The 23,231-nt window shown below is 39.1% G+C and overlaps 1 protein-coding gene across 4 annotated transcripts in view; it reads left to right on the forward strand.

The window, feature by feature from the left end:
• The window catches only part of LOC126485858 (ubiquitin-conjugating enzyme E2-24 kDa), a 46,955-nt gene that overhangs the window by 17,938 nt on the left and 5,786 nt on the right, over positions 1–23,231 (forward strand). For all 4 annotated transcript variants that reach the window (XM_050108905.1, XM_050108906.1, XM_050108908.1 and 1 more), the window contains exon 5: positions 3,525–3,672. In XM_050108905.1, coding sequence (XP_049964862.1) covers positions 3,525–3,672 — 148 coding nt within the window. The remainder of the gene's footprint in view (positions 1–3,524; positions 3,673–23,231) is intronic.

Genomic DNA, 23,231 nt, shown 5'->3' on the forward strand with positions numbered 1-23,231 from the left:
CATCTATTGTGCTGTTGAGTGTATCCGTTCCTTCACTGGTGAGTCCTTCCTTATGTGGAAGGACTCCTTGAGTGGTTTTCAAACTCTAGACCAGTGTTACCCTCGTCATCCCATGATTCTGACTATCCAGGATTCCCTTTCTGGTCTTAAATAGTGTGAATAGTCAGTGGTCTCTGTCTGGACCGCGAGTCATAGTGGTGTCCCAAGGAATGAACTCTGGCAAATTGGCTTATGGCAAGCTGCCTCGTAAGATCGATATTCCAGTACCAGACTTTCAGTTAGTATTATGCCGCCAAGTTCTAAGAATTTTGAATATGGAATGGCATATTCTAACTTTGCCAAAGAAACTATGGATGATAATGGAGACAAAGTTTTCTTTCTATTTCTGTGTGTCTGTTGATGACCTAACACTTCTGCTTTTCGGTAAGTGGCTCCTTTGCTCCTAAATTACTTACATAATGTGTGTCTGCATTTCTTCCACCTATGCTCAAAACATTTCAGTGTGAGGCTGCACAGTGGCTGAGCTGGTTTTGATTTCCAGCTGAGCTCAAACATTCGCCTGTAGAAAGCCACTCATTTACTTTTATTGAGTTAATGAATTTTATGTAACTTGGACACTGTAAGGATCAAGTCAAGAAACTGTTGTGCACTAATGTGTTACGACAAGTGTGTTCTCAGTAATCCACACAATTTCATTTATTTTCTATTGATGTGTAGGAGGAGCAAAAAGATGAACAAAGAAAATGGAAACAAACTGGTAATTGAAGCAGTGATACTTCAAAATTTAAATTCGAATGATGTAGAAAGAAATTCATGAGAGAGCATGCAGAAATTGGAAGTTAAAAATAAGATCCCACAAATAGAGAGAGCAAAGTATTTTTTACAAGCCAAGTGCTGGCCGGGGTGGCCGAGCGGTTCTAGGCGCTACAGTTTGGAATCGCGACCGCTACGGTCACAGGTTCGAATCCTGCCTTGGGCATGGATGTGTGTGATGTCCTTAGGTTAGTTAGGTTTAAGTTCTAGGGGACTGATGACCTTGGAAGTTAAGTCCCATAGTGCTCAGTCATTTGAACCATTAGAAGCCAAGTCCCACCTCTGGAATTCTCTATAACTTAAATGTCATGCCTCTAAAGCACTGCTACATGTCAGCCTTTGAGCTGTTTCATTCTCATACATGCCTGATATACTTAAGGAATCCGTTCTGTGACTGAAACTGCTTTGAGGTGTAACCTTTTGGGCTGTAGTTCTAAACTCAAACAAAATGATCCAGAGTGAAAGTTTCACTCTTCAGTGGTGTGTTTGCCTGTAAGGAGGCTTCATTAAGAATTCAAATTGTGAGCCACACTGGAACCTTTACTGCGCATGTTGCATTTTGTCAGCTCTTAAGGATTGTTTGTTTTGTTCAGCATGCTCATCTTATTGGAACCAAAATCATGCGCGATTACACCGACTATAGCAAGTGTCCGTATAATACAGAACATACCAAAAAAAAAGAAAATATGCATCATTTATTTTCCAAGGAGCAATCATTTTGGTTGCATCCTCTAACACAGTTGATTATAAGGAACAATATATATTAATTAATAGGTACTCTGTAATGCCATAAAATTCCTTTTCCCTTGTGTAGTCTAAGAGTTTAGACAAAAGGCATCCACAGCTGTTGTCAGTGTTATTTAGTAACAGCCCTTGTTGTATCAAAAAGGAAAAAAGAGAAGAAAAAGCTTATTGTAACTCCAGGCATACAATGATATATATAGTGTGTCTGTCGACCTGCCAGCACTCACACAAACACACACACAAAATTCAAGCTTTCGCAACAAACTGTTGCCTCATCAGGAAAGAGGGAAGGAGAGGGAAAGACGAAAGGATGTGGGTTTTAAGGGAGAGGGTAAGGAGTCATTTCAATCCCGGGAGAGGAAAGACTTACCTTAGGGGGAAAAAAGGACGGGTATACACTCGCGCGCGCGCACACACACACACACACACACACACACACACACACATCCATCCACTCATATACAGGCACAAGCAGACATATTTAAAGACAAAGAGTTTCCAATATAATTTTTCCCACGTGAAACATTCCACGCGGGAAAAATATATTTAAAAACAAAGATGATGTGACTTACCATACGAAAGCGCTGGCAGGTCGATAGAAACACAAACAGACACATACATACACACAAAATTCAAGCTTTCGCAACAAACTGTTGCCTCATCAGGAAAGAGGGAAGGAGAGGGAAAGACGAAAGGAAGTGGGTTTTAAGGGAGAGGGTAAGGAGTCATTCCAATCCCGGGAGCGGAAAGACTTACCTTAGGGGGAAAAAAGGACTAAGGTAAGTCTTTCCGCTCCCGGGATTGAAATGACTCCTTGCCCTCTCCCTTAAAACCCACTTCCTTTCGTCTTTCCCTCTCCTTCCCTCTTTCCTGATGAGGCAACAGTTTGTTGCGAAAGCTTGAATTTTGTGTGTATGTTTGTGTTTCTTTGTGTGTCTATCGACGTGCCAGTGCTTTCGTTTGTTAAGTCACATCATCTTTGTTTTTAGGTATACTTTTCCCATGTGGAATGTTTCCCTCTATTAATCTGTAGCTGCTATTAAATAACATTTGCACATGGTTATGCAAGCTTGATTTGTGATTGCGTGCTCAGCTGCAGAATGAATGGTTCATTCTGCAAACTACTCGCATGTTGTGACTAAGCAAGTTTGCCACTATATCCCTTCACTCAAGGTGATATTCAAAATAAAGGAGAGAGGTAGTGACAAAATTGAAGATGGGAAGATGCACTACGAGTCTTATTTGTATAACTGTCAGTCAGATAATTGTCTGCAAAACCAGATTAGAGTTCTGGTTGGTCACACAGCTTTAATTTGCGAGGAAGTTTCAAGTCACTGCCACTTCACTTATGTTCGTAACCACTTAAACAGTTTCATTTTAGTCTTGTTGGAGGAATAATCAGTAGTTTGTATCGTGGCCCACTAGACTTGGTTTGCAGATAATGTTCCTCTGCAGTTGCATACACTTTTTACAGTATATTTTGTAACCTTAAACAGAAATATTTGAAGACCATTAAAGTTTTTATTTCAACAATTTTATTTCATTACAACAATTTGCTTTCGCATTTGGTGGAGTACCTTACTGTAAGTTATCTTTTTTTATATTGCCTTGCTTATAAAGTCATTAGTACTAGATGTGGTTTGCACACAGCTCTATGTGTTGGAAGGCTGATTGTGATTGACAGTGAGGCTTAGAAGCATGACCTGGTTACAAAAAAGATAGTTTTTTTGTTTGATGAGCTCTTGCAGCTTTGTGTACAAAGAGTGCACTGAGTTACTTTTTGTGACTGAGTGTGCCCAACAGTTGTAGTGTTTCTTTCATTAAAGAGTGTGGATTGGAACAGATTACCTTATGTTATTAATGTAATTGCACTTCTGTTTTTAATTTTAAGAGAATATTACTCATTTTTGTAGGAACTTCAACATTTTGCTACACTCTTTGAAAGATTTTTTCCCCCTCTTTTTCAGGTGACATTTCGCACTCGTATTTATCACTGTAATATTAATAGCCAGGGGGTTATCTGCTTAGATATATTGAAGGACAACTGGTCACCTGCTCTTACAATATCAAAAGTATTACTATCCATTTGTTCACTGCTTACTGACTGCAACCCAGGTAAGTTTAAAAGCGAATTTTAATTCCTTACATTTTGAAATGCAGTATGTCCTCTCTGTGATAACTAGTTTAAGCTTTTAGACTACCGTCATGTTTCCTTTGTTTAATACATTTGTAGACAATTTTGAAATTGAATACGTACCTGAGAATGAGAATGTCCATGTAATACGCTAGAATAGTCATTTTTAAGACCGGTATGAAATTTACAAAGTAAAACCTACAGATTACATTTATATTGTAAAGTACATCAGGCAGTATATAAATGACTGTTCTCGTCTCATTTTGAAGTATCTTAAATATTGAGTACAATGTGATTCAGTAATATGGAATTGGTAGCAGAGATCACCTTTATGAAGGATGCCAGTTACAAGTTTTATGGACAGTGGCCCAAAAGACACTTTAGGATACAGAAAGGTATAGATAATGGTGTGAACACCGTTATGTATTCCTTATGTGTACCTCTACAGTTTAATTCTTTAATTCCTTCAGAGTTAGTGCAGTAGGGTGGATGGGGTACATGCATGATGTGCGCAGACACAGGAGGAGCTGGTCGGAGTTAACGAACAGCTGAAGATGTTGCTGATAGTGCTCAGTCTTCTGAAGGCTGCTGTCTTGGGGTGTAGCAGTGGCAGAGAAACTGATACATTACATAGGACACCTCGGACATCACTTCTTTTGCCCAACTGTCCGGTCTCACCCATTCCCCCTGTGAGTTGACAAATGGCACTCCTTCACCAGAGTCTGTGCAGGTATATGGTCGGATGGGTTAGCTATTTATTGGTAGCTTCAATGTCAGGCATGTTATGGAATCACTTAGGAAAATAGCTTCCAGAACTGAGAAAAGCCACACATGTGCTTTGTATGTCTGCTCGTGTGTGTGTGGACGGGGGGGGGGGGGGGGGGGCACATCTGAAATGTTCAGGCAGCCCTGCCAGCAGCTATACAGTGTGCGAGTTGGAGGTTCTGTTTGCACCAATGATGTCTTTTGGTTGGGGGTCCGAGACCGACCTCAGTTTGTATGGGGGAGGGTGAGTGGTGAAGACTGCTGGCCTTGTTTGTGGGGTCCAAGTAGAGCTTAGAATTTGCAGTGTCAGTCCCAGTATTGATCAGGGTTTTTGGTTTGGAACTGGTGGAAGGTCTGAGCTAGAGACTCCATTGATTCTGTGACTATCTTGGTTACAGATGTCTGTACCTGTGTTGTACGTGGCGAGCTTTATGAATCACCTAGGATAAAGTCATGAGTGCATTATAGAGGAAGCAGCAATTTGGGTAGCAGATTACTGAGAGTGCAAATCCCCCCCTTACATTAATACTTGTTCCCTGGATCATGGAAACGACATTTCATAATGCTGTGGAAAGTGTTAGTTTAACATAAATTTTCTTTACGTAATATAATTTGTTTTTTCAATTACTACCTCATATCTCAAAATTCATCCATTGAGTAGGAGGAATTGCCATTCAGAAATTAATTTAATTTAATTTTATTTAAGTGTCAAACTTTTAATGCTACGCGGTAGATGACCAGAGATTTTTGTGGCATCAGAAGTCACCCCTTTCTGTGCCAAGTCAGATTTAACCCTTCCAGGGAGCTGTTGCACTCAAATTATGCTCGTGACTGAGAGCCAGATGAAACATGAAGTAGAAAGATTTTTAAATATCTAATGAGGTATATGGAATGTACATCAAAAAGATATGTTAATTTCATAAGAGGGGAAGTGTTCTTTACAGTCAATAAAAATATTGCAGCTTCTGAGGTCGAAATTGCAAAGTTATATAGAAACAAGTAAGTGGCCTAGGTGACTCAATTTAATCGTCAGTTGCTTTCATCAGCCATCTGTTGAAGTCATAATAATTATAGAATGATTCAAAGAAATTCTACACACAGTAGCATGGAAGTACCCTGATCAAGCAGTATTAGTTGCAGGCAATAGCATAGCTATTGTGTGTAGACTGGGATATCAATGGATTTGTTGCAGGTGGTATGGGCAGTAAGTCTTGCAAAGTAGTTCTGAACACAGTTTTCCAAAATCTCTTGAGCATCTAGTGCAACAACCCACATCCAATGAGAAAATTTTTGACCTTCTAGCCTGATTTTATTGACATTGTCATTATAGAGGCTGAGCTTAGTAATCATGATTTCAAGCTTAATATCACGATTTCATCATAGGGACAACGACTACTTTTATTTTTTTATTTATTTACACGTCTACTAGTTCTGTAGGACCAAATTGAGGAGCAAATCTTAAAGGCCGTGGAAAGTATCAGTACATGAAATTACAATATAAAAGAAAATAACAGATAAAAGAAAATGTTTATGAACCCAAAAAAAAGTAAACACAATCAACAATATAACATAGGGATCAGCTTACAAGTAACGTCTCAACAGAATACGAGGAGTGACTCACGAGCAAACTCTTCAGTTTCAATTTGAAAGTGCGTGGTTTACTGCTAAAATTTTTGAATTCTTGTGGTAGCTTATTGAAAATGGACGCACCAATATACTGCACGCCTTTCTGTACAAGAGTTAAGGAAGTGCAATACAAATGCAGATTAGATTTAAGCCTAGTATTAACTGAGTGAAACTGCTAATTCTTGGGTATAAGTTGATATTGTTAACAAGGAATAAGTTGATATTGTTAACAAGAAACAACAGTAAAGAATATATATATTGAGAGTTCAGTGTCAAAATACCCAGACTAGTGAACAGGAGTCGACAAGAGGTTCGCAGACTTACGCCACTTTATTGCACTAGCTGCCTGTTTCAGAGCCAAAAATATCCTTGGAGAATGGGAAGAATTATCCCAAAATAGAATACCATATGACATAAGCAAATGAAAATAAGCGAAGTAAACTAATTTTAGTGTTGAACGATCACTTTATTTCAGATACTGTTTGAATAGTAAAAGCGGCACCATTAAGTTTTGGAACAGGATCCTGAACATGGGCTTTCCACAACAGTTTACTATCTATCCGAACACCTAGAAATTTGAACTGTTCAGTTTCACTAAACATATGCTAATTCTGTGGAGTTAAAATGTCGGTTTTTGTTGAATTGTGTGTTAGAAACTAAAAACTGAATCACTGTGATTTAGTGTTAGTTTATTTACTACAAGCCTTCAACTTAGATCATGAACTGCACTATTTGAAACAGAGCCAGTGTTGCACATAACATCCTTTACTACCAAGCTAGTGTCCTCAGAAAACAGAAATATTTTAAAATTACCTGTAGTACTAGAAGGCATTTCATTTATATAAATAAGGAACAGGAGTGGTCCCAACACAGATCCCTGGTGCACCCCCCCTCCCCCCACCTCCTTTGATTGTGCCTTGTGCCCCACTCAGACCCCACATCACAGCCATTCTCAACACTGAGCAGTGACCTTTTGCTGTCGTTTGTTAAAGTAAGAGGTGAATCAATTGTGAGCTACTCACCATATTCTGTAATGGTCCAACTTCGGGAGCAATATTTTTATGATCAACTAAATCAAACACCTTGGTTAAATCAAAAAATATGCCTGGTATTTGAAACCTTCTGTTTAATCCATCCAGAACTTCAGGGAGAAAACAGACTGTAGCATTTTCAGTTGTTAAACCTCTTCTAAAGCCAAACTGTACACTTGATAGCAAATTATGTGATATAAAAGGATCAATTATCCTTACTTACACAGCCTTTTCAGTAACTTTAGCAAAACTGATGGCATAGAAATAGGTCTAAAATTGCCTACTTTATCCCTTTGTCTTTTTTCATAAAGCAGCTTTTACTACTGAATACTTTTAATTATTCAGGAAACTGACCATTATTAAAGAAAAAAATTGCAAAGATGGCTAAGTACAAGGCTAACATGTGCAGCACAGTACTTTACTATTCAGGTAGGCACTCCATCATATCCGTGAGAGTCCTTCGTCTTCAGTGCTTCAATTATTGACTCAATCTCCCCCTTGTCAGCATCACAGAGGAGTATTTCAGATATCAGTCTCGGAAAGGCATTTTTCGAGAGAGTTATGATTCCCTGTAGAAACAAAGTTTTTATTTAATTCACCAGCAGTGCTCAAAAAATGGTTGTTAAATACTGTACGTGTATCTGACTTACCAGTAACAGAACTTTACTACGAACTGACTTTATATTGTTGACCTTGTGCTGCTGACAGACACTTCCTTCACAACTGACCATATGGTTTTAATTTTATCCTGTGCATTTCCTATTCTATTTGTGTACCCCACACTCTTTGTTTAACTAATAACATGTTTAAGCACCTTACAATACTGTTTGTAATAGCACCTTACAATACTGTTTGTAACGGGCTACTGTAGGTTGACTCTGTGACTACTTCTAACGTTTTTGACATAATTCCCACTTTGTTCTACGTGATATTCTTATCCCACTAGTCAGCCACCCAGGCTGCATTTTACTCCTAGTACCCTATTTAGGATGTTCTAATGGAAAGCAACTCTCAAAGAGTTGAAATATGTTAAGAAAAGCTTTATATTTGTCATCTGTGTTATCGGAAGTATAAACATCCTGCCACTCTTGTTCCTTAACGAGGTTTAAAAAACTCTATTGCTGTTGGTTTAGCTTTCCTACATAATTTGTAATTATATGTAACATTTGTTTGAGTACAAAGCATTTTGGTGTTAAAATTTGTGCATCATAGTCTGAAAGGCCAATCACCCTTCTACTAACAGAATGCCCATCTAGTAATGAAGAATGAATAAAAATATTGTCTATGGCTGTGCAACTGTTCCCCTGCACCCTAGTTGGAAAAAATACAGTCTGCATCAGATCTTATGAGTTTAGGAGATCTACCAACATACTTTTTCTTGCACAGTTATGTACAAAATTAATGTTGAAGTCACAACATGTAACTAATTTTTGGTACTTCATATAAAGTGAACCAAGAACCCTCTCTAGCTTGAGCAGAAATGCTCTGAAGTCAGAGTTAGGGAACTTATAAACAACAACAATAGAAGTTTTGTTTCACTAAATTCAAATGCCCCTGCACAACATTCAAATATTTGTTCAGTGCAGTGCTGTGATACGTCTATGGACTCAAATGGAATACTGTTTTTTACTTACTGGCCACTCCTCCACTCCACAAGGAACTCCTTGAAAAACAGCCTGCTAATCTGTATCCTGGTATGATGTCAGTCAACATCTACAGACAGTTCACTAACTTTATCTCCAATATCTCTTATATTTTGATGAAATAATGCTAATTCCTTTTAAATTTAATAAAGCAATTAAGAAAGATAAGAGGGTTTTGAAGCTGGAAAGAGCCTATAAACAGTTGTTAGCATTATACAGTGAACGGCTGTAATTTAGTCCCAATGTGATGAACATAGAGGAATTGGGGACAAAGTTTAAAATGATAGTAAATCACACTTTGGAGAAATACTTGCCAAGTGCATGAATTAAAAATGGAAAAGGCCCAGCATGGTTTAATGACAAAATTCCGAAAATGCTTAGGAAACTGTTTTATTGTTACTTCAAAATAGACTGCGGAAATGTCAGCAGCCAAAGTTATAGGAATTCCTCTGTCTATAAAAAGTTGATCCATGAAGCAAATAAATACCACCATTGTACCTTAGGAAAATATCTTGCCGAGAACATAAGATAATTCTGGTACCACATAAAATCACTTAGCAAGTTGAAGGCTTCAGTCCAGTCACTCATCCTCCAGTCAGGTGTCAGTAGAAGACAGCAAATGGAAAGCAGAGGTTTTAAATCTTGCATTTAATGATGATTCATGTAGGAGTATTGTAAAGGCATACCTTTGTTTTACCATTGTGCAGAAAACCAATACAGTATAACCCCACTTTTGTGTTCCCAGAATTAACGTTTTCCCACCGTTTGACATTTTTTATCGGTCCCGTCAAATTTCCTGTGCCCACAATGTTAATTTGCACCTGATTTTGCATTAACATATTTATAATTTTCCCCCGATTTATGCATTATGAAAAAATGTTTGTGGAGAAAGTATGATGCTGTCATAATGTTGATCGTCCAGTAGTGTTTACAAATATTAAGTGGTTAAGTTTCTTGACACCAGGCCACTCACTCAGTGGATTTGAACGGGTAAATGAGTAAAAGTTGTAACAATTCGTGCCGTATCTCCCACCGCTGCCAAGCTCTATGTGGCTTGGTGGCTGATAGGAGTAACAAGGTTCGTTCGAATGAAGATATCATGATAAATCACAACCATTTCCAAACTGTCTCTAACGCGCAGATGCAGTTTTGTGATCATCGTGACACCTACGTCAAACCATATTTAGCGTGTTACAGCGTATGGCCACGTGGAGCGCTAGTTGACAGCATCATTCACTTTGTGTTGCTCAAATGTTTCGCGTGTAAACACAGTGCCAGTTACGTATTGTATTCAAGCGAGCAAAACGTGTTTCGAGACTTAATTCTCGTTGTCAAGTTCAGTACTTACGTATATATTTTTTGTGATGTTACAGAAAAAAATAATATGAGTGATTGTGTGTGTGTGTGTGTGTGTGTGTGTGTGTGTGTGTGTGTGTGTGTAGTGGGGGGGGGTTTACATAACTGATGAGGCACAGTACCCGATAACCTCAAAAAGACGAGCACAGTGCAAGAGATCGATAATAACACACATTCAAACACGATACAAAATACTTATTTACTTATTTGCACTTGACAATGAGAAAAAATTATCGAAACACATCATTAAGCATGACAAAATACGTAACTAGTGCAGTGTTTCATTATTTAAGTAATGAATGACGTTTGAAATTAAGTCAAACGTTTTCACTTCCGAGACAGTTATCAATTCCAGTTACATCAGCGGTTTTTATTAGATAATAAAGAAGTCCTTGACAAGTGATTTGATGCCTGTACATAAAGTGCAAGGGGATATGTTATACACAACTTTTATAGCTTAAAACCTTACTTCTTGAATTTTACACCATTTTTTTCTGAAGTCCTTGAAAAGTGTAAAAGTGGGGTTTCACTGTAAGTTCAAAGGTCCGAGTGGAATCCCAGTTCGGTTTTACAGAGACTACACTTTGACATCGGTCCCTTACATACTGAGCTTTCATTTATCACGAATATCTCATCCAACATAGCCTCGAGTGATTAGTAAATTGCATTGGTGACTCCCATATATAAGAAGACAAGAAGAAGGGACCACAAAATTACGGACCAATATCCTTAACATTGGTTTGCTGCAGAATTTTGAAGCATATTCTAAGATCAAATATAATAGATTTCCTGGCGAGAGAAAAGCTTCTGTCCAAAATCAGTATGGATTTAGAAAGCACTGCTCGTGTGAAACTGTTTGCCTTTTTGTTGCATGATATTTTGTGAACTGTGGATGATACAAAATAGGCAGATTCCTTGTTCCTAGATTATCAAGAAATGTTTGGCACTGTGAAGATCTGAGCACATGGAATAGGTTCCCAGGTGCGTGAGTGGCTTGAAGACTTTGTAAGGAATACAACACAGTATGTTATCCTGAATGGCGAGTGTTCATCAAACATAAAGGTATCATCAGGAGTGTGATAGGACCACTCTTGTTCTCCATATAAATTACCGATCTAACGAAAAGGCTGAGAAGCAGTCTGCAGGTGATGACACTATAGTGTGCGGAAGTACGAGGTGCATTCAAGTTCTAAGGCCTCCAATTTTTTTTTTCTAATTAACTACTCACCCGAAATCGATGAAACTGGCATTACTTCTCGACGTAATCGCCCTGCAGATGTACACATTTTTCACAACACTGACGCCATGATTCCATGGCAGCGTCGAAGGCTTCTTTAGGATTCTGTTTCGACCACTGGAAAATCGTTGAGGCAATAGCAGCATGGCTGGTGAATGTGCAGCCACGGAGAGTGTCTTTCATTGTTGGAAAAAGCCAAAAGTCACTAGGAGCCAGGTCAGGTGAGTAGGGAGCATGAGGAATCACTTCAAAGTTGTTATCTCGAAGAAACTGTTGCGTAATGTTAGCTCGATGTGCGGGTGCGTTGTCTTGGTGAAACAGCACACGCGCAGACCTTCCCGGACGTTTTTGTTGCAGTGCAGGAAGGAATTTGTTCTTCAAAACATTTTCGTAGGATGCACCTGTTACCATAGTGCCCTTTGGAACGCAGTGGGTAAGGATTACGCCCTCACTGTCCCAGAACATGGACACCATCATTTTTTCAGCACTGGCGGTTACCCGAAATTTTTTGGTGGCGGTGAATCTGTGTGCTTCCATTGAGCTGACTGGCGCTTTGTTTCTGGATTGAAAAATGGCATCCACGTCTCATCCATTGTCACAGCCGACGAAAAGAAAGTCCCATTTATGCTGTCGTTGCGTGTCAACATTGCTTGGCAACATGCCACACGGGCAGCCATGTGGTCGTCCGTCAGCATTCGTGGCACCCACCTGGATGACACTTTTCGCATTTTTAGGTCATCATGCAGGATTGTGTGCACAGAACCCACAGAAATGCCAACTCTGGAGGCGATCTGTTCAACAGTCATTCGGCGATCCCCCCAAAACAATTCTCTCCACTTTCTCGATCATGTCGTCAAACCGGCTTGTGTGAGCCCGAGGTTGTTTTGGTTTGTTGTCTCACGATGTTCTGCCTTCATTAAACTGTCGCACCCACGAACGCACTTTTAACACATCCATAACTCCATCACCACATGTCTCCTTCAACTGTCGATTAATTTCAATTGATTTCACACCACGCAAATTTAGAAAACGAATGATTGCACGCTGTTCAAGTAAGGAAAACGTCGCCATTTTAAGTATTAAAACCGTTCTCATTCTCGCCGCTGGCAGTAAAATTCCATCTGCCGTACGGTGCTGCCATCTCTGGGACGTATTGACAATGAACACGGCCTCATTTTAAAACAATGTGCATGTTTCTATCTCTTTCCAGTCTGGAGAAAAAAAATCGGAGGCCTTAGAACTTGAATGCACCTCGTATAATCGTTGACTGACTGGGAAGATACAGGATGACGTAGATGGAATTTATATTTGCTTTGATTAATGCCAGGTTGTTCTAAATATAGAAAATGTAAGTTAATGCGCGTGAGGAGGAAAAACAATCCTGTGGTGTTTGAATACAGCATTGCTTGACACAGTCATATAATTAACTATCTAGATGTAACATTGGAAAACAGTATGAAATGGAATGAGTAGTAGCAAAAGTTAGTGGTCATCTCCAGTTTATTGGGAGAATTTTAGGAAAGTTTAACTGTGGTGACAGGAGACCACTTTTAGATCACCAGTGCGACTCATTCATGAGTACTTCTCAAGTGCTTGGGATCCCCTCCAGGTCAGATTAAAAGAAGACATCAAAGCAGTTCAGAGGCATGCTGTTAGAGTTGTCCCCAGTATTTTTGATCAATCCACAAATGTTATAGAGAGGCTTCCTGGACAGATGGGGGAATCCTTGATGGGAAGACAGTGTTCTTCACAAAACACTATTGAGAAAATTTAGAGAACAGTTATTTTCAGCTGACTGCAGGAACATTCTACATGGCATCACCAAACTGGTCACTTACATGCCAGTCATGATGTTTATTATTATTGCCAAGCTAAAAGTTTTATTTTGGTACTTCAAAATTGCATTTGATTCTGGAAAACCAGTTGGAATTAAAAATGCTCAGATGCAGTAACAATTCACAGTATAATTCATGATCACCTTTCAGCACATCAGGCAGTGTTTTTATGCGTACGGTATGAATCAAAACTCATCCGTCAACAAGAAATATTTTTCATTGTCAAGGACCACACTTTATTAATAATTATAGTACAAAGCAATATCTCCAGTTACAGTTAAATTTTCAGCAAGTACACCAAGTCCTTTCATCCATACATGTATTTTTTCATCATTAGAAACTTTTCTACAAGAGCGTGGATACAATGTAGATGGCATATTACTATAAACATAACTAGGTCTACATTGAGTCTTCAGGTCAATTCCACAATGCCAGGTCTTCTAGGCGATGACATCTCTGTCGACAAAAGATTCAAGTCCAGGAAGGAATGTGTTTTCACAACAAACTATGGCTAGTGAAATGTTGTTGTTGTGGTCTTCAGTCCTGAAACTAGTTTGATGCAGCTCTCCATGCTATTCTATCCTGTGCAAGCTTCTTCATCTCCCAGTACCTATTGCAGCCTACATCCTTCTGAATCTGCTTAGTGTATTCATCTCTTGGTCTCCCTCTTCGATTTTTACTCTCCACGCTGCCCTCCAATACTAAATTGGTGATCCCTCGATGAAATACTAGAAAGAAATCATGTAGTTGTATGAAGATTGCATTTAAATGATGATTTTTTGTACTGTGAGTATATTTGCTTTGAATGTTTGCCTAACAGGTACCATTCATCTAGCTGTTCAAAGGAAATTGAGGACATTAACAGAGTGGCCGAAAGAACAATTGTAAAGTGACCAGCATTAAAATTTTTAATTCTTTAATAACTTCAGTCACTGGAGAAATTTATGTGCCATTCTTTATTCCTTATTGATTTACTCGCTGTATTAACCTCTCTGTTTCTACCACTTTGAAAACAATCAAAACAAAAAAATATATTAAAAAAAATGCATACTGGATTTGGTAATCGCACACAGGTTTTGTGCTCCACAGCCAGATGCCTTGGTCACTATGCCAGCAGTGCTTTTCTTAAACAGCTTTTACGTTATGGGTATGTGAATGAGTGTCTTGAAAGTTACTTCCCCCGATTTCTAGAAAAATATGCAATTGCAGACACCACATACAATGAAGAAAAATGCTCAATTTTCTATTGGCTGTTGATCCTGTAAGTCTCAGGACGTACACGCAGACCAGCCCCCTCCCCCCTCCTCCCCATGAACCATGGACCTTGCTGCTGGTGGGATGGCTAGCATGCATTAGTGATACAGGTAGCCATATTGTAGGTGCAACTACTCTGGAGCAGTATCTCTTGAGAGGCTACATAAATGATGTATGATTCCTGAAGAGGGGCAGCAGGCTTTTCAGTAGTTACAGGGACAACAGTCTGGATGAGTGACAGATTTGGCCTTGTAACACCAACCAAAACAGCCTTGTGCTGGTATTGTGAAAGGCTGAACGCAAGGGGAAACTACAGCCATAATTTTATAAATATTGTGGAGATGAAATAATCCCCTATTTGGATCTCTGAGTGGGGACTACTCAGGAGGATGTCATCATCAGGAGAAACGCATTTTACAGAACAGAGCATGAGATGTTAGCTCCCTTAATCTGGCAGGTAGGTTAGAAACTTTAAAAAGAGGAATGGATAGGTTGAATTTAGATATGGTGGGAATTAGTAAAGTTTGGGGGCGGCAGAAACAGGACTTCTGGGTGAACACAGGGTTATAAATACAAAATCAAATAGTGGTAATGCGGGAGTAGGTTTAATAGTAAATAAGAAAATAAGAATGCGTTTAAGCTACTACAAATAGCATAGTGAATGCATTATTGCAGCCAAGATAGACACAAAGCCCACACCCGCCGCAGTAGTAAAAGTTTGTATGCCAGCTAGTTTTGCAGATGATGAAAGAGACTGAAGAAATGTATGATGAGGTAAAAGAAATTATTCAGACAATTTAACATTTTGATGGGGGACAGAAATTCAATGGTAGCAAAAAGAAACAATGGAAAAATTGTAAGTTAATGTGGATTGGGTGAAAGGAAAGAAAGAGGAAGCTATGTGGTAGAATTTTTCATAGAACATAATTTAATCATCACTAACATTTGGTTTAAGAATCATGAAAGGAGATTGCATAAGTGGAAGAGTCGTGGAGATACAGGAAGGTTTGAGATTGATTATATAATGGTGAGACAGAGATTTTGGAACCAGATTTTAAACTGTAAGACATCTCCAGGGGCAGATGTGGATTTTGACCACAATTTATTTATTATGAACTGTAGATTAAAACTGAAGATATTGGAAAATGATTGGAAATCAAGGAGATGGGACCAGGATAAGTTGAAAGAACCTGAGGTGTTGCAAGTTTCAGTGGGTGCATTGAGCACCAACTGACTACAACAGGGGAAAGGATTACAGTAGAAGATGAATAGATAACTTTGAGAGATGAAATAGTGAAGGCAGCTGAGGATCAAGCCGGTAAAAAGACGGGCAAGTGGAAATACTTGGATGACGCTGGAGATGTTGAATTTAATTGATAAAAGGAGAAAACATAAAACAGCAGAATATGAAGCAGGAAAAAGAGAATATAAATGTGTAAAAAATGAGATTGACAGGGAGTGCAAAATTGCTAAACAGGAACGGCTAGATGACAAATTTAAGGATAGATACTGCCAACAGGAAAATTAGAGACCTTTGGAGAAAATAGAAACTGCTGTATGAATATCAAGCGCTCAGGTGGAAAACGCAGCCCTAAGTAAAGAAGGGAAAGCAGAAAGGTGGTAGGCGTATGTAGAGGGTCTGTAGAAGGGAGATGAACTTGCATCCAATATTATAAAAATGGAAGAGGAGATGGGAGATATGATACTGTGAGAATAATTTGGCAGAACATTGAAAGACCTAAGTCAAAACAAGATAACATTCCATCAGACATACTTAAAGCCTGTTCCATCTGATATGCAAGATATGAGTGAGGTGAAATGCCTCAGACCGTAGGAAGAAAGTAATAATTCCAATTCCAAAGGGAGCAGTTGCTGACAGTTTAAGATATGACCGAATTATCAGTTTAATAAATCATGGTTACAAAATACTAACTCAAGTTCTTTACAGAAGAATCAAAAAAGTTATAGAAGCCAACCTCGGGGAAGATCAATTTTGGATTCTAGAGAAATGTTGGCACACACTAGTCAATTAGTGACCCTACACCGTAGCTTAAAAGATAAGGAAAGGTAAACTTACATTTATAGCATATGTAGACTTAGAGAAAGCTTGTTAACTGCAATACATTCTTGAAAATTCTGAAGGATGCTGGTAAAATACAGGGAGTGAAAGGTTATTTACTGCTTGTATGGAAACCAAATGTCAGTTATAATGAGTCAAAGGGTTTGGAAAGAAAGCACCTATTGAGAAGGCAGTGAGACAGGGTTGTAACCTGATCCAAGTGTTACTCCATCTGTACATTGAGCAAGGAGTAAAATAAAGCAAAGAAAAATTGGGAGAAGGGATTAAACTTCAGGGAGAAAAATAAAAACTTTTAAGGCTTGTCAGTGACATTGTAATTCTGTCAGACAGCAAAGGACTTAGAAAAGTGGTTGAGTGGAGTGGTCTTGAAAGGTGGATATAAGATGAACATCAGCAAAAGCAAAACAATTATAAAGGAATGGCATCTAATTAAGTCAGGTGATGGTGAGGGAATTAGGTTAGGGAATGAGATACTTGAAGTATTAGCAGAGGTTTGCTGTTTGGACAGAAAATAACTGTTAGCCGAAGTAGAGAAGATATAAAATGTGGACTGGCAATGGTAAGAAAAACATTTCTGAAGCATAAAAATTTACTGACGTCGAATATAAGTCCACATGGTTGGCTGTGCGGTCTAACGCGTGGCTTTCTGGGCGGGAAGGAGCGTCTGGTCCCTGGCATGAATCCGCCCGGCGGATTTGTGTCGAGGTCCAGTGAACCGGCCAGACTGTGGATAGTTTTTAGGTGGTTTTCCATCTGCCTCGGCGAATACTGGCTGGTTCCCCTTATTCCGCCTCAGTTACACTACGTTGGCGATTGCTGCCCAAACAAGTTCTCCACGTACACATACATCACCATTACTCTACCACGCAAACATAGGGGTTACACTCGTCTGGTGTGAGACGTTCCCTGGGGGGGGGGGGGGATTCCACCAGGGGCCGAACCGCACAATAACCCTGGGTTCGGTGTGGGGCGGCGAAGGGGTGAAGTGGACTGCGGTACTCGTCATGGGGTTGTGGACCACTGCGGCGGGGACGGAGCCTCTGTCGTTTCTAGGTCCCCGGTTAAAATACAATACAGTACAATGTCGAATATAAATTTAAGTGTTAGGGAGTCCTTTTCTAAAGGTATTTGTCTGTAGTGATGAAGATGAGATGGGTAGATCACATAACTAATGAGGAGGTAGTGAATAGAATTGGGGAGAAAAGAAGACTAGAAGAAGGAATCGGCAGGTAAGACACATTCTGAGACATCGAGAGATCACCATTGGAGGGAAATGTGGGGGTTAAAAATTGTAGAGGGAGACAAGAGATGAATAAAATAAGTTCATTCAGAAGGATGTAGGTTGCAGTAGTTATTCAGAGATGAAGAGGCTTGCACGAGATAGATTAGCATGGAGAGCTGCACCATATTAGTCATCAGACTGAAGACCGCAACAATAATGTGAACAGAAGACCGCAACAACAATGTGAACAAAACAAAAAAAATTCAGTTTTTTCCCAGTTAAAAATAAATTATTTTTTTTTCACTTTAAGTGACAATATACTTTTCCTTGGAGATGCAAAGCTTGTGAATCCTTTGATTGGTAAATGTTGTATACACTGGCCTAGAACTTCCCAGCATTTCAGGGAATGAAGCAAAACAAAAAAACATGTTTTGGTATTACGAAAGTGTAAATACGGGTTTCATCAAATACAGCATGGTACTTTCGAAGCACTGAAATCTAGATTGCTATGCATTTTTGGCAGCCAGTCATAGCTTCTCATGCGATCTCGCTAGGCAATGACCACAGATATTCAGAGCATAGGACATGTGATGCAGTCAGCCAATAGCAACATCACTATTAAGTAGTGTCTACACACAAACAGGAAAAGTTAATAGTTTAAATTAAAATACATACAGTGAAAAGTAAGCTTTCATATATAGTATTGGTTGTAAAAATAACAACAGTTGCTGTAGAATATTACTTTCAATACATCTCTGTCTAACACATTGTTTAGCTACTTCATCAGACACGAAGCAATTTCTTGGCTACCACGTTTGGCAATGGTTTCATCCCAAATGAAGCACATTTTTCGTTTTGGATTAGCTTGATTACATCTTGTCTCATATAGTGTGAGATTATAAGTCCAGAGCTGCCTCTTGTAAAAAGATACTCCATTCACTGGAAACGGCGTAGCTAGGAGCTTTTGCAAATCGAAGGAAATGACGGCTAGCTTTTTATCCTTCAAAGACAACTTCTTGTCTATATCCTTTTGTTTATACACAGCTTTGGCAAAGTCAAGGTCAACCTTTCAGCATTTATTCACTCTTCTTCTTGGTCGGTAGATTTAATAATCATATCAAATTTATCACATTTTGTGCAAGTATCATTTTTGGGCTTTTTAAATTGATAGTTGAAATTTTTCACACACATCTGCCTGTAGAAAGACCTACTCTGAGGTATGATGATGATCTCTGTACAAAAGTCCACATATAGTTTGTACATTTTAGAAATTGACAGATCGGGTGAGAGGTACTTTCTTGCTGTATGTGAAAGAGAGTAATGAGATTCAATGGCAGGAAACATAAGTATATGATCGAGAATAATCTTCCGTGCCTCTCGAGACAAGCTGCCATGCTTTCCCCACAGATCTTCAGCGCACATACCTGAGTTAGATTTCCTTTTTTTCTCCGTTACAACTCAGATTTTTTTAAAGTGACGTCAAGTGTATTTAAAAATATTTTTTGAGAAACTGCAGTATGCTCAACAGATTTAGGGAGTGAATAGAGGCGAGTGAATTTTCGCCTACTCTCCAGTTCTCTACCATCTCGTAATGTTTGGCGAGCTTTACCTTTTTCACAAACCAATCCTGCTATGAATTGGTTTTTTGCTTCCTTACTTAATGAGCAAATATAGTTTGTCTTTCAATTTCACTGAATTTTTCGAAACGCTTCAGCCTACATGTACAGGTTGCTTTAAGAGCTTTGGCCTTAACCGTTTTTCCTGTAGCATCTCTTCTTTTCTTCCTTATTTCTCTTGCCCACGAATTTGGGTTCCTCGTCCTTTTTCTGGTAATATATCCTTCAGCCTTCTTTCTTCCATGTTTTTTCGTTGTACATGCATTTTATTCCTGAAATAAATTGTCCTGTTCGTTCTCATCATTATTCAATTCACTCAAAGCATTTATTCCATTTGTTGTGTTCATGACATTCAGTTCATTTGCTTCATTCTGTCCATTCACTTTACTGCCTGTATTGCTTGAATTACCTTCCGAGGGAAAATACTCATCAGAGGAAAAGTCATTTACATCGCCACAATCGGGTGGTTAGCTGGTGACATTAGTCTCATTACTAAGTTGTAAAAATTCTTCGTCAGTGCACGACAGTGCCTGTTGCTGGGGCTCCTGAGATGGACCTGAAGAGAATGCGTATGCTAATAATTTGTTTAAAACACAAATGTACTAACAATTGCTAATTTTATACTGATTATTACAGTGTAAAGCAAACAAAACTAATGCTTAAGAGTCAAGTGTAATAAAGTAAAGGAATAATACAAGTTTTCATTACCTTGGCTTGGAGTTTCTCTCAAACCCATTTGTAGCAGCTTTTTCCCGCTTGTTGCCATCTCGTAACCTTTGTAACAATGGTCTAACTGGCATTTAAATGAACACTACAAAGCAATCTCGACAAGCGATTTCGATACAGTGTCACACACAATTACACAACGATGTCAACACAAGGTTATACAATAATGTCAATACACGTTGTTTGACGGGGGCCAATGTCACAAACACACATGGATTAAAGGAGCCAATGTGCACTTTGGCCCTTTTATTTATACAAAAATGTATTTCAAATTGGCTTAAGTATATATTGGCCTTTCTTCCCATTAATGCTATTCTGACATTCCGTGTGGACATATGCCCGAAATGAATCTGTGTATCTCTGTTAATAAAGGAGCTGGACATTGGCCTTTATTACACCAAAACAATGACCTTACGGACAGTGTCGTAGAGCCAATAACTGAAAAACATTGATTTTGGGCATTGGCCCTTTTAGCACCAAGCCACAGAATTAAGGCTTCTCAAACCACCATTCACAATATTTTCATACAACCTGTTAGAAATTTAAACAATTGTAACATCACGCTCATCAAAAGCAGTTTCTTGTTACAAAATATTACATCGTCTTCACCCTAAAGTCTTTGACACATTTGGTGTCGGGAGACGCTTGTGCGTGCACTGTGTTTTGTTTTTGTAAATGGCACATTTTCTTTGCAAGCAAAGCTTTGTTTTGGCGTTATTCTCTTACTATATTTCATTGCTGCGGTGTTATTCTGCAATAGCAGGTTAATGTTAAATTCTGTATTAGGATATCAGTTCTTACCAGCCAAAATTACAGAAATTTGACTGAGAACTAAAATGATGAAACATTGCTGGAATTCTAAAAAAATTTCTTGAGTTTTTCCTGGATTTCTCGGTTGTCCATGGGCATATACACCCTGTATTTTGAGATGATTGTGCAGCATGAACTTAAGGGCTGGTTTTGTAGGGAAGGGGGGAAGGGCAAATAACTTAGAGCATTTCATTTTAGGTTGTACACAAGTGACTTGCTAAATATGTGCAGAGTTGTTTGGCTGTGTCTGAGGCACTCCATCTGTAAGGCAATGTCCTCTCTGCTACTCACTCACAATTTTTAACAAATAAGCTTTCTCCTTTTGGAGAAGCCATGATTTAGTTTACAGAAATAAGCTTTCTCCTTTTGGAGAAGCCATGATTTAGTTTACAGATAGTGGTGTGATGTAAGTGTTCAATAAAGTGCCACAACAAAATAATTCCCTTTATGATTACTACCCATTACTATTGTGAGGAAGCAAAACAATCTATGAAAATGGTAGAAAATTCTTGGTCTGCTTGTTACCCTAGTAGTATTAGTTGACTGGACTCTGTGCCCTACCATGCCTGTGAAGAAAGTGGAGTTTTGCTGCATAACAATATTGGTCTGGCACTAGGAGTCTGTGAGAATCCACATCTCTTCAGGTTAACTCTATCCCTACTTGAGAAAACGAAATAAATCCAAATGAAATTTTAGAAAATGGTCCCTTATTGTAATTGCACAAATTTTTAAGATTTTTAGAAAATCTTGTTCCTTTCGATGATTAAAACAATCCCCAGTACATTGAATACACACACACACACACACACACACACACACACACACACACACACACACACACACACACACACACACAAATAAATTGTATCATTGTTAGTTTGAAACAATTTGACAAACTGGATTTTTTGACATCCACGTGGGCTTGCTCAATTTTGGATGTACTCTTACCAGCACAATGTTGTTAACTTTATAATTCTTAGAGAGTGTCGTTTGGTTGTGTATTTTCTTCTTAAATTCTGCTTTGCCTTCAGTGTTTCTCTCTACTACTTGAACCCTGTTTTCCCATAGTATGTCCAGTATACATTTTCTGAAAATGACATCTGGTTCCTCTTCTACCTAAATTTCACTTGATGTAAGCAGAGTATACATGTAAGGCATGAGATATAAAAATTGTTCAGTGGGTGCTATTCATTGCCTGTGGGTTTATATGGCTTTCATGATTCCTGCATCTGGCAAACAATCGACGAGAGTTTCCCAGAAAGTAATGAATCGCATTTGTTTTCTTCAACAATTCTTTGTTGAACATAATGGGAATTACACACATGGCAGAATGGTGTTTTATCTACACACCCTATTTTTCCATGTAATCTCCATCCCGTTCTGTGGCCTTCCTCCAGTGCGAAACAAGGACGTGTATGTCCCTTCAGTACCAGTCCTTGTCCTGGTGGCAGACCCAGCGCTTCAGTGTGTGAATCGCCTTCTCATCATCCTCAAAGTGTCTTCCATGAATGGCGTCTTCCAATGGCCCAAACAAGTGGAAGTCCGAGAGGGCTAGGTCAGGGCTATAGGGTGGGTGGGGTAACACAGTCTAACCCATTTTTGCGTTGTGTTCAGCAGTCCTCAGACTTGCGTGGACTGAGCATTATCGTGTTGCAGCAAAACATCTCCTGGGTTGCTTTGGCACCAAAGTCGCAGGAAGCGCATCTTGAGTTTTGTTGATTTGTTGATATATGCTTATGAATTAATGGTACCGCCTCTTGGCTTCACATCAATGAGAATGACACCTTCACAGTGTAAGAACACGGTGATCCATGACCTTACTGGTGGAAGCAGTTGCTTTGACTTTTTTCTTCTGTGGGGACAGAGAATTCCATTGACTGTCATTTTCTTTTGGGCTCAAAATTGTGGACCCAGGTTTCATCACCTGACACAATCCAGGACAAGGCGGCCTCCCTCTCTGCTTCAAAACATTGCAGCAAATCAAGACAAATGGTTTTTTTCTGTTCGATTTGTGGTCCACCGTTAGACACTGCGGGACCCATCTTGCACATACTTCTGAAAATCCTAGAGTGTGGATAATTGCAACTACATTTCCTTTGCTGATTGGCAGATGCAGTGCCAACTGCCGAGTCGTAATGTGTCTGTCCGGGCAAATGACATCATCAGCTCGCTGCAACATGCCAGGTGTGACAGCCATGCATGGTCTCCCAGACTGCTGGTCTCTGCCGAAGTGCCTTCTGATGATCTTACCCTCCATGCACAGCAACTGTCTGTACTTCTGTTGACAGCACATGCTCCATAGACTTTGCACAAGCGTTGAGAATATTCCCCACAGTTTC

This window comes from Schistocerca serialis, chromosome 1 (genome assembly GCF_023864345.2).
Source record: "Schistocerca serialis cubense isolate TAMUIC-IGC-003099 chromosome 1, iqSchSeri2.2, whole genome shotgun sequence".
Classification (NCBI taxonomy): Eukaryota; Metazoa; Arthropoda; class Insecta; order Orthoptera; family Acrididae; genus Schistocerca; species Schistocerca serialis.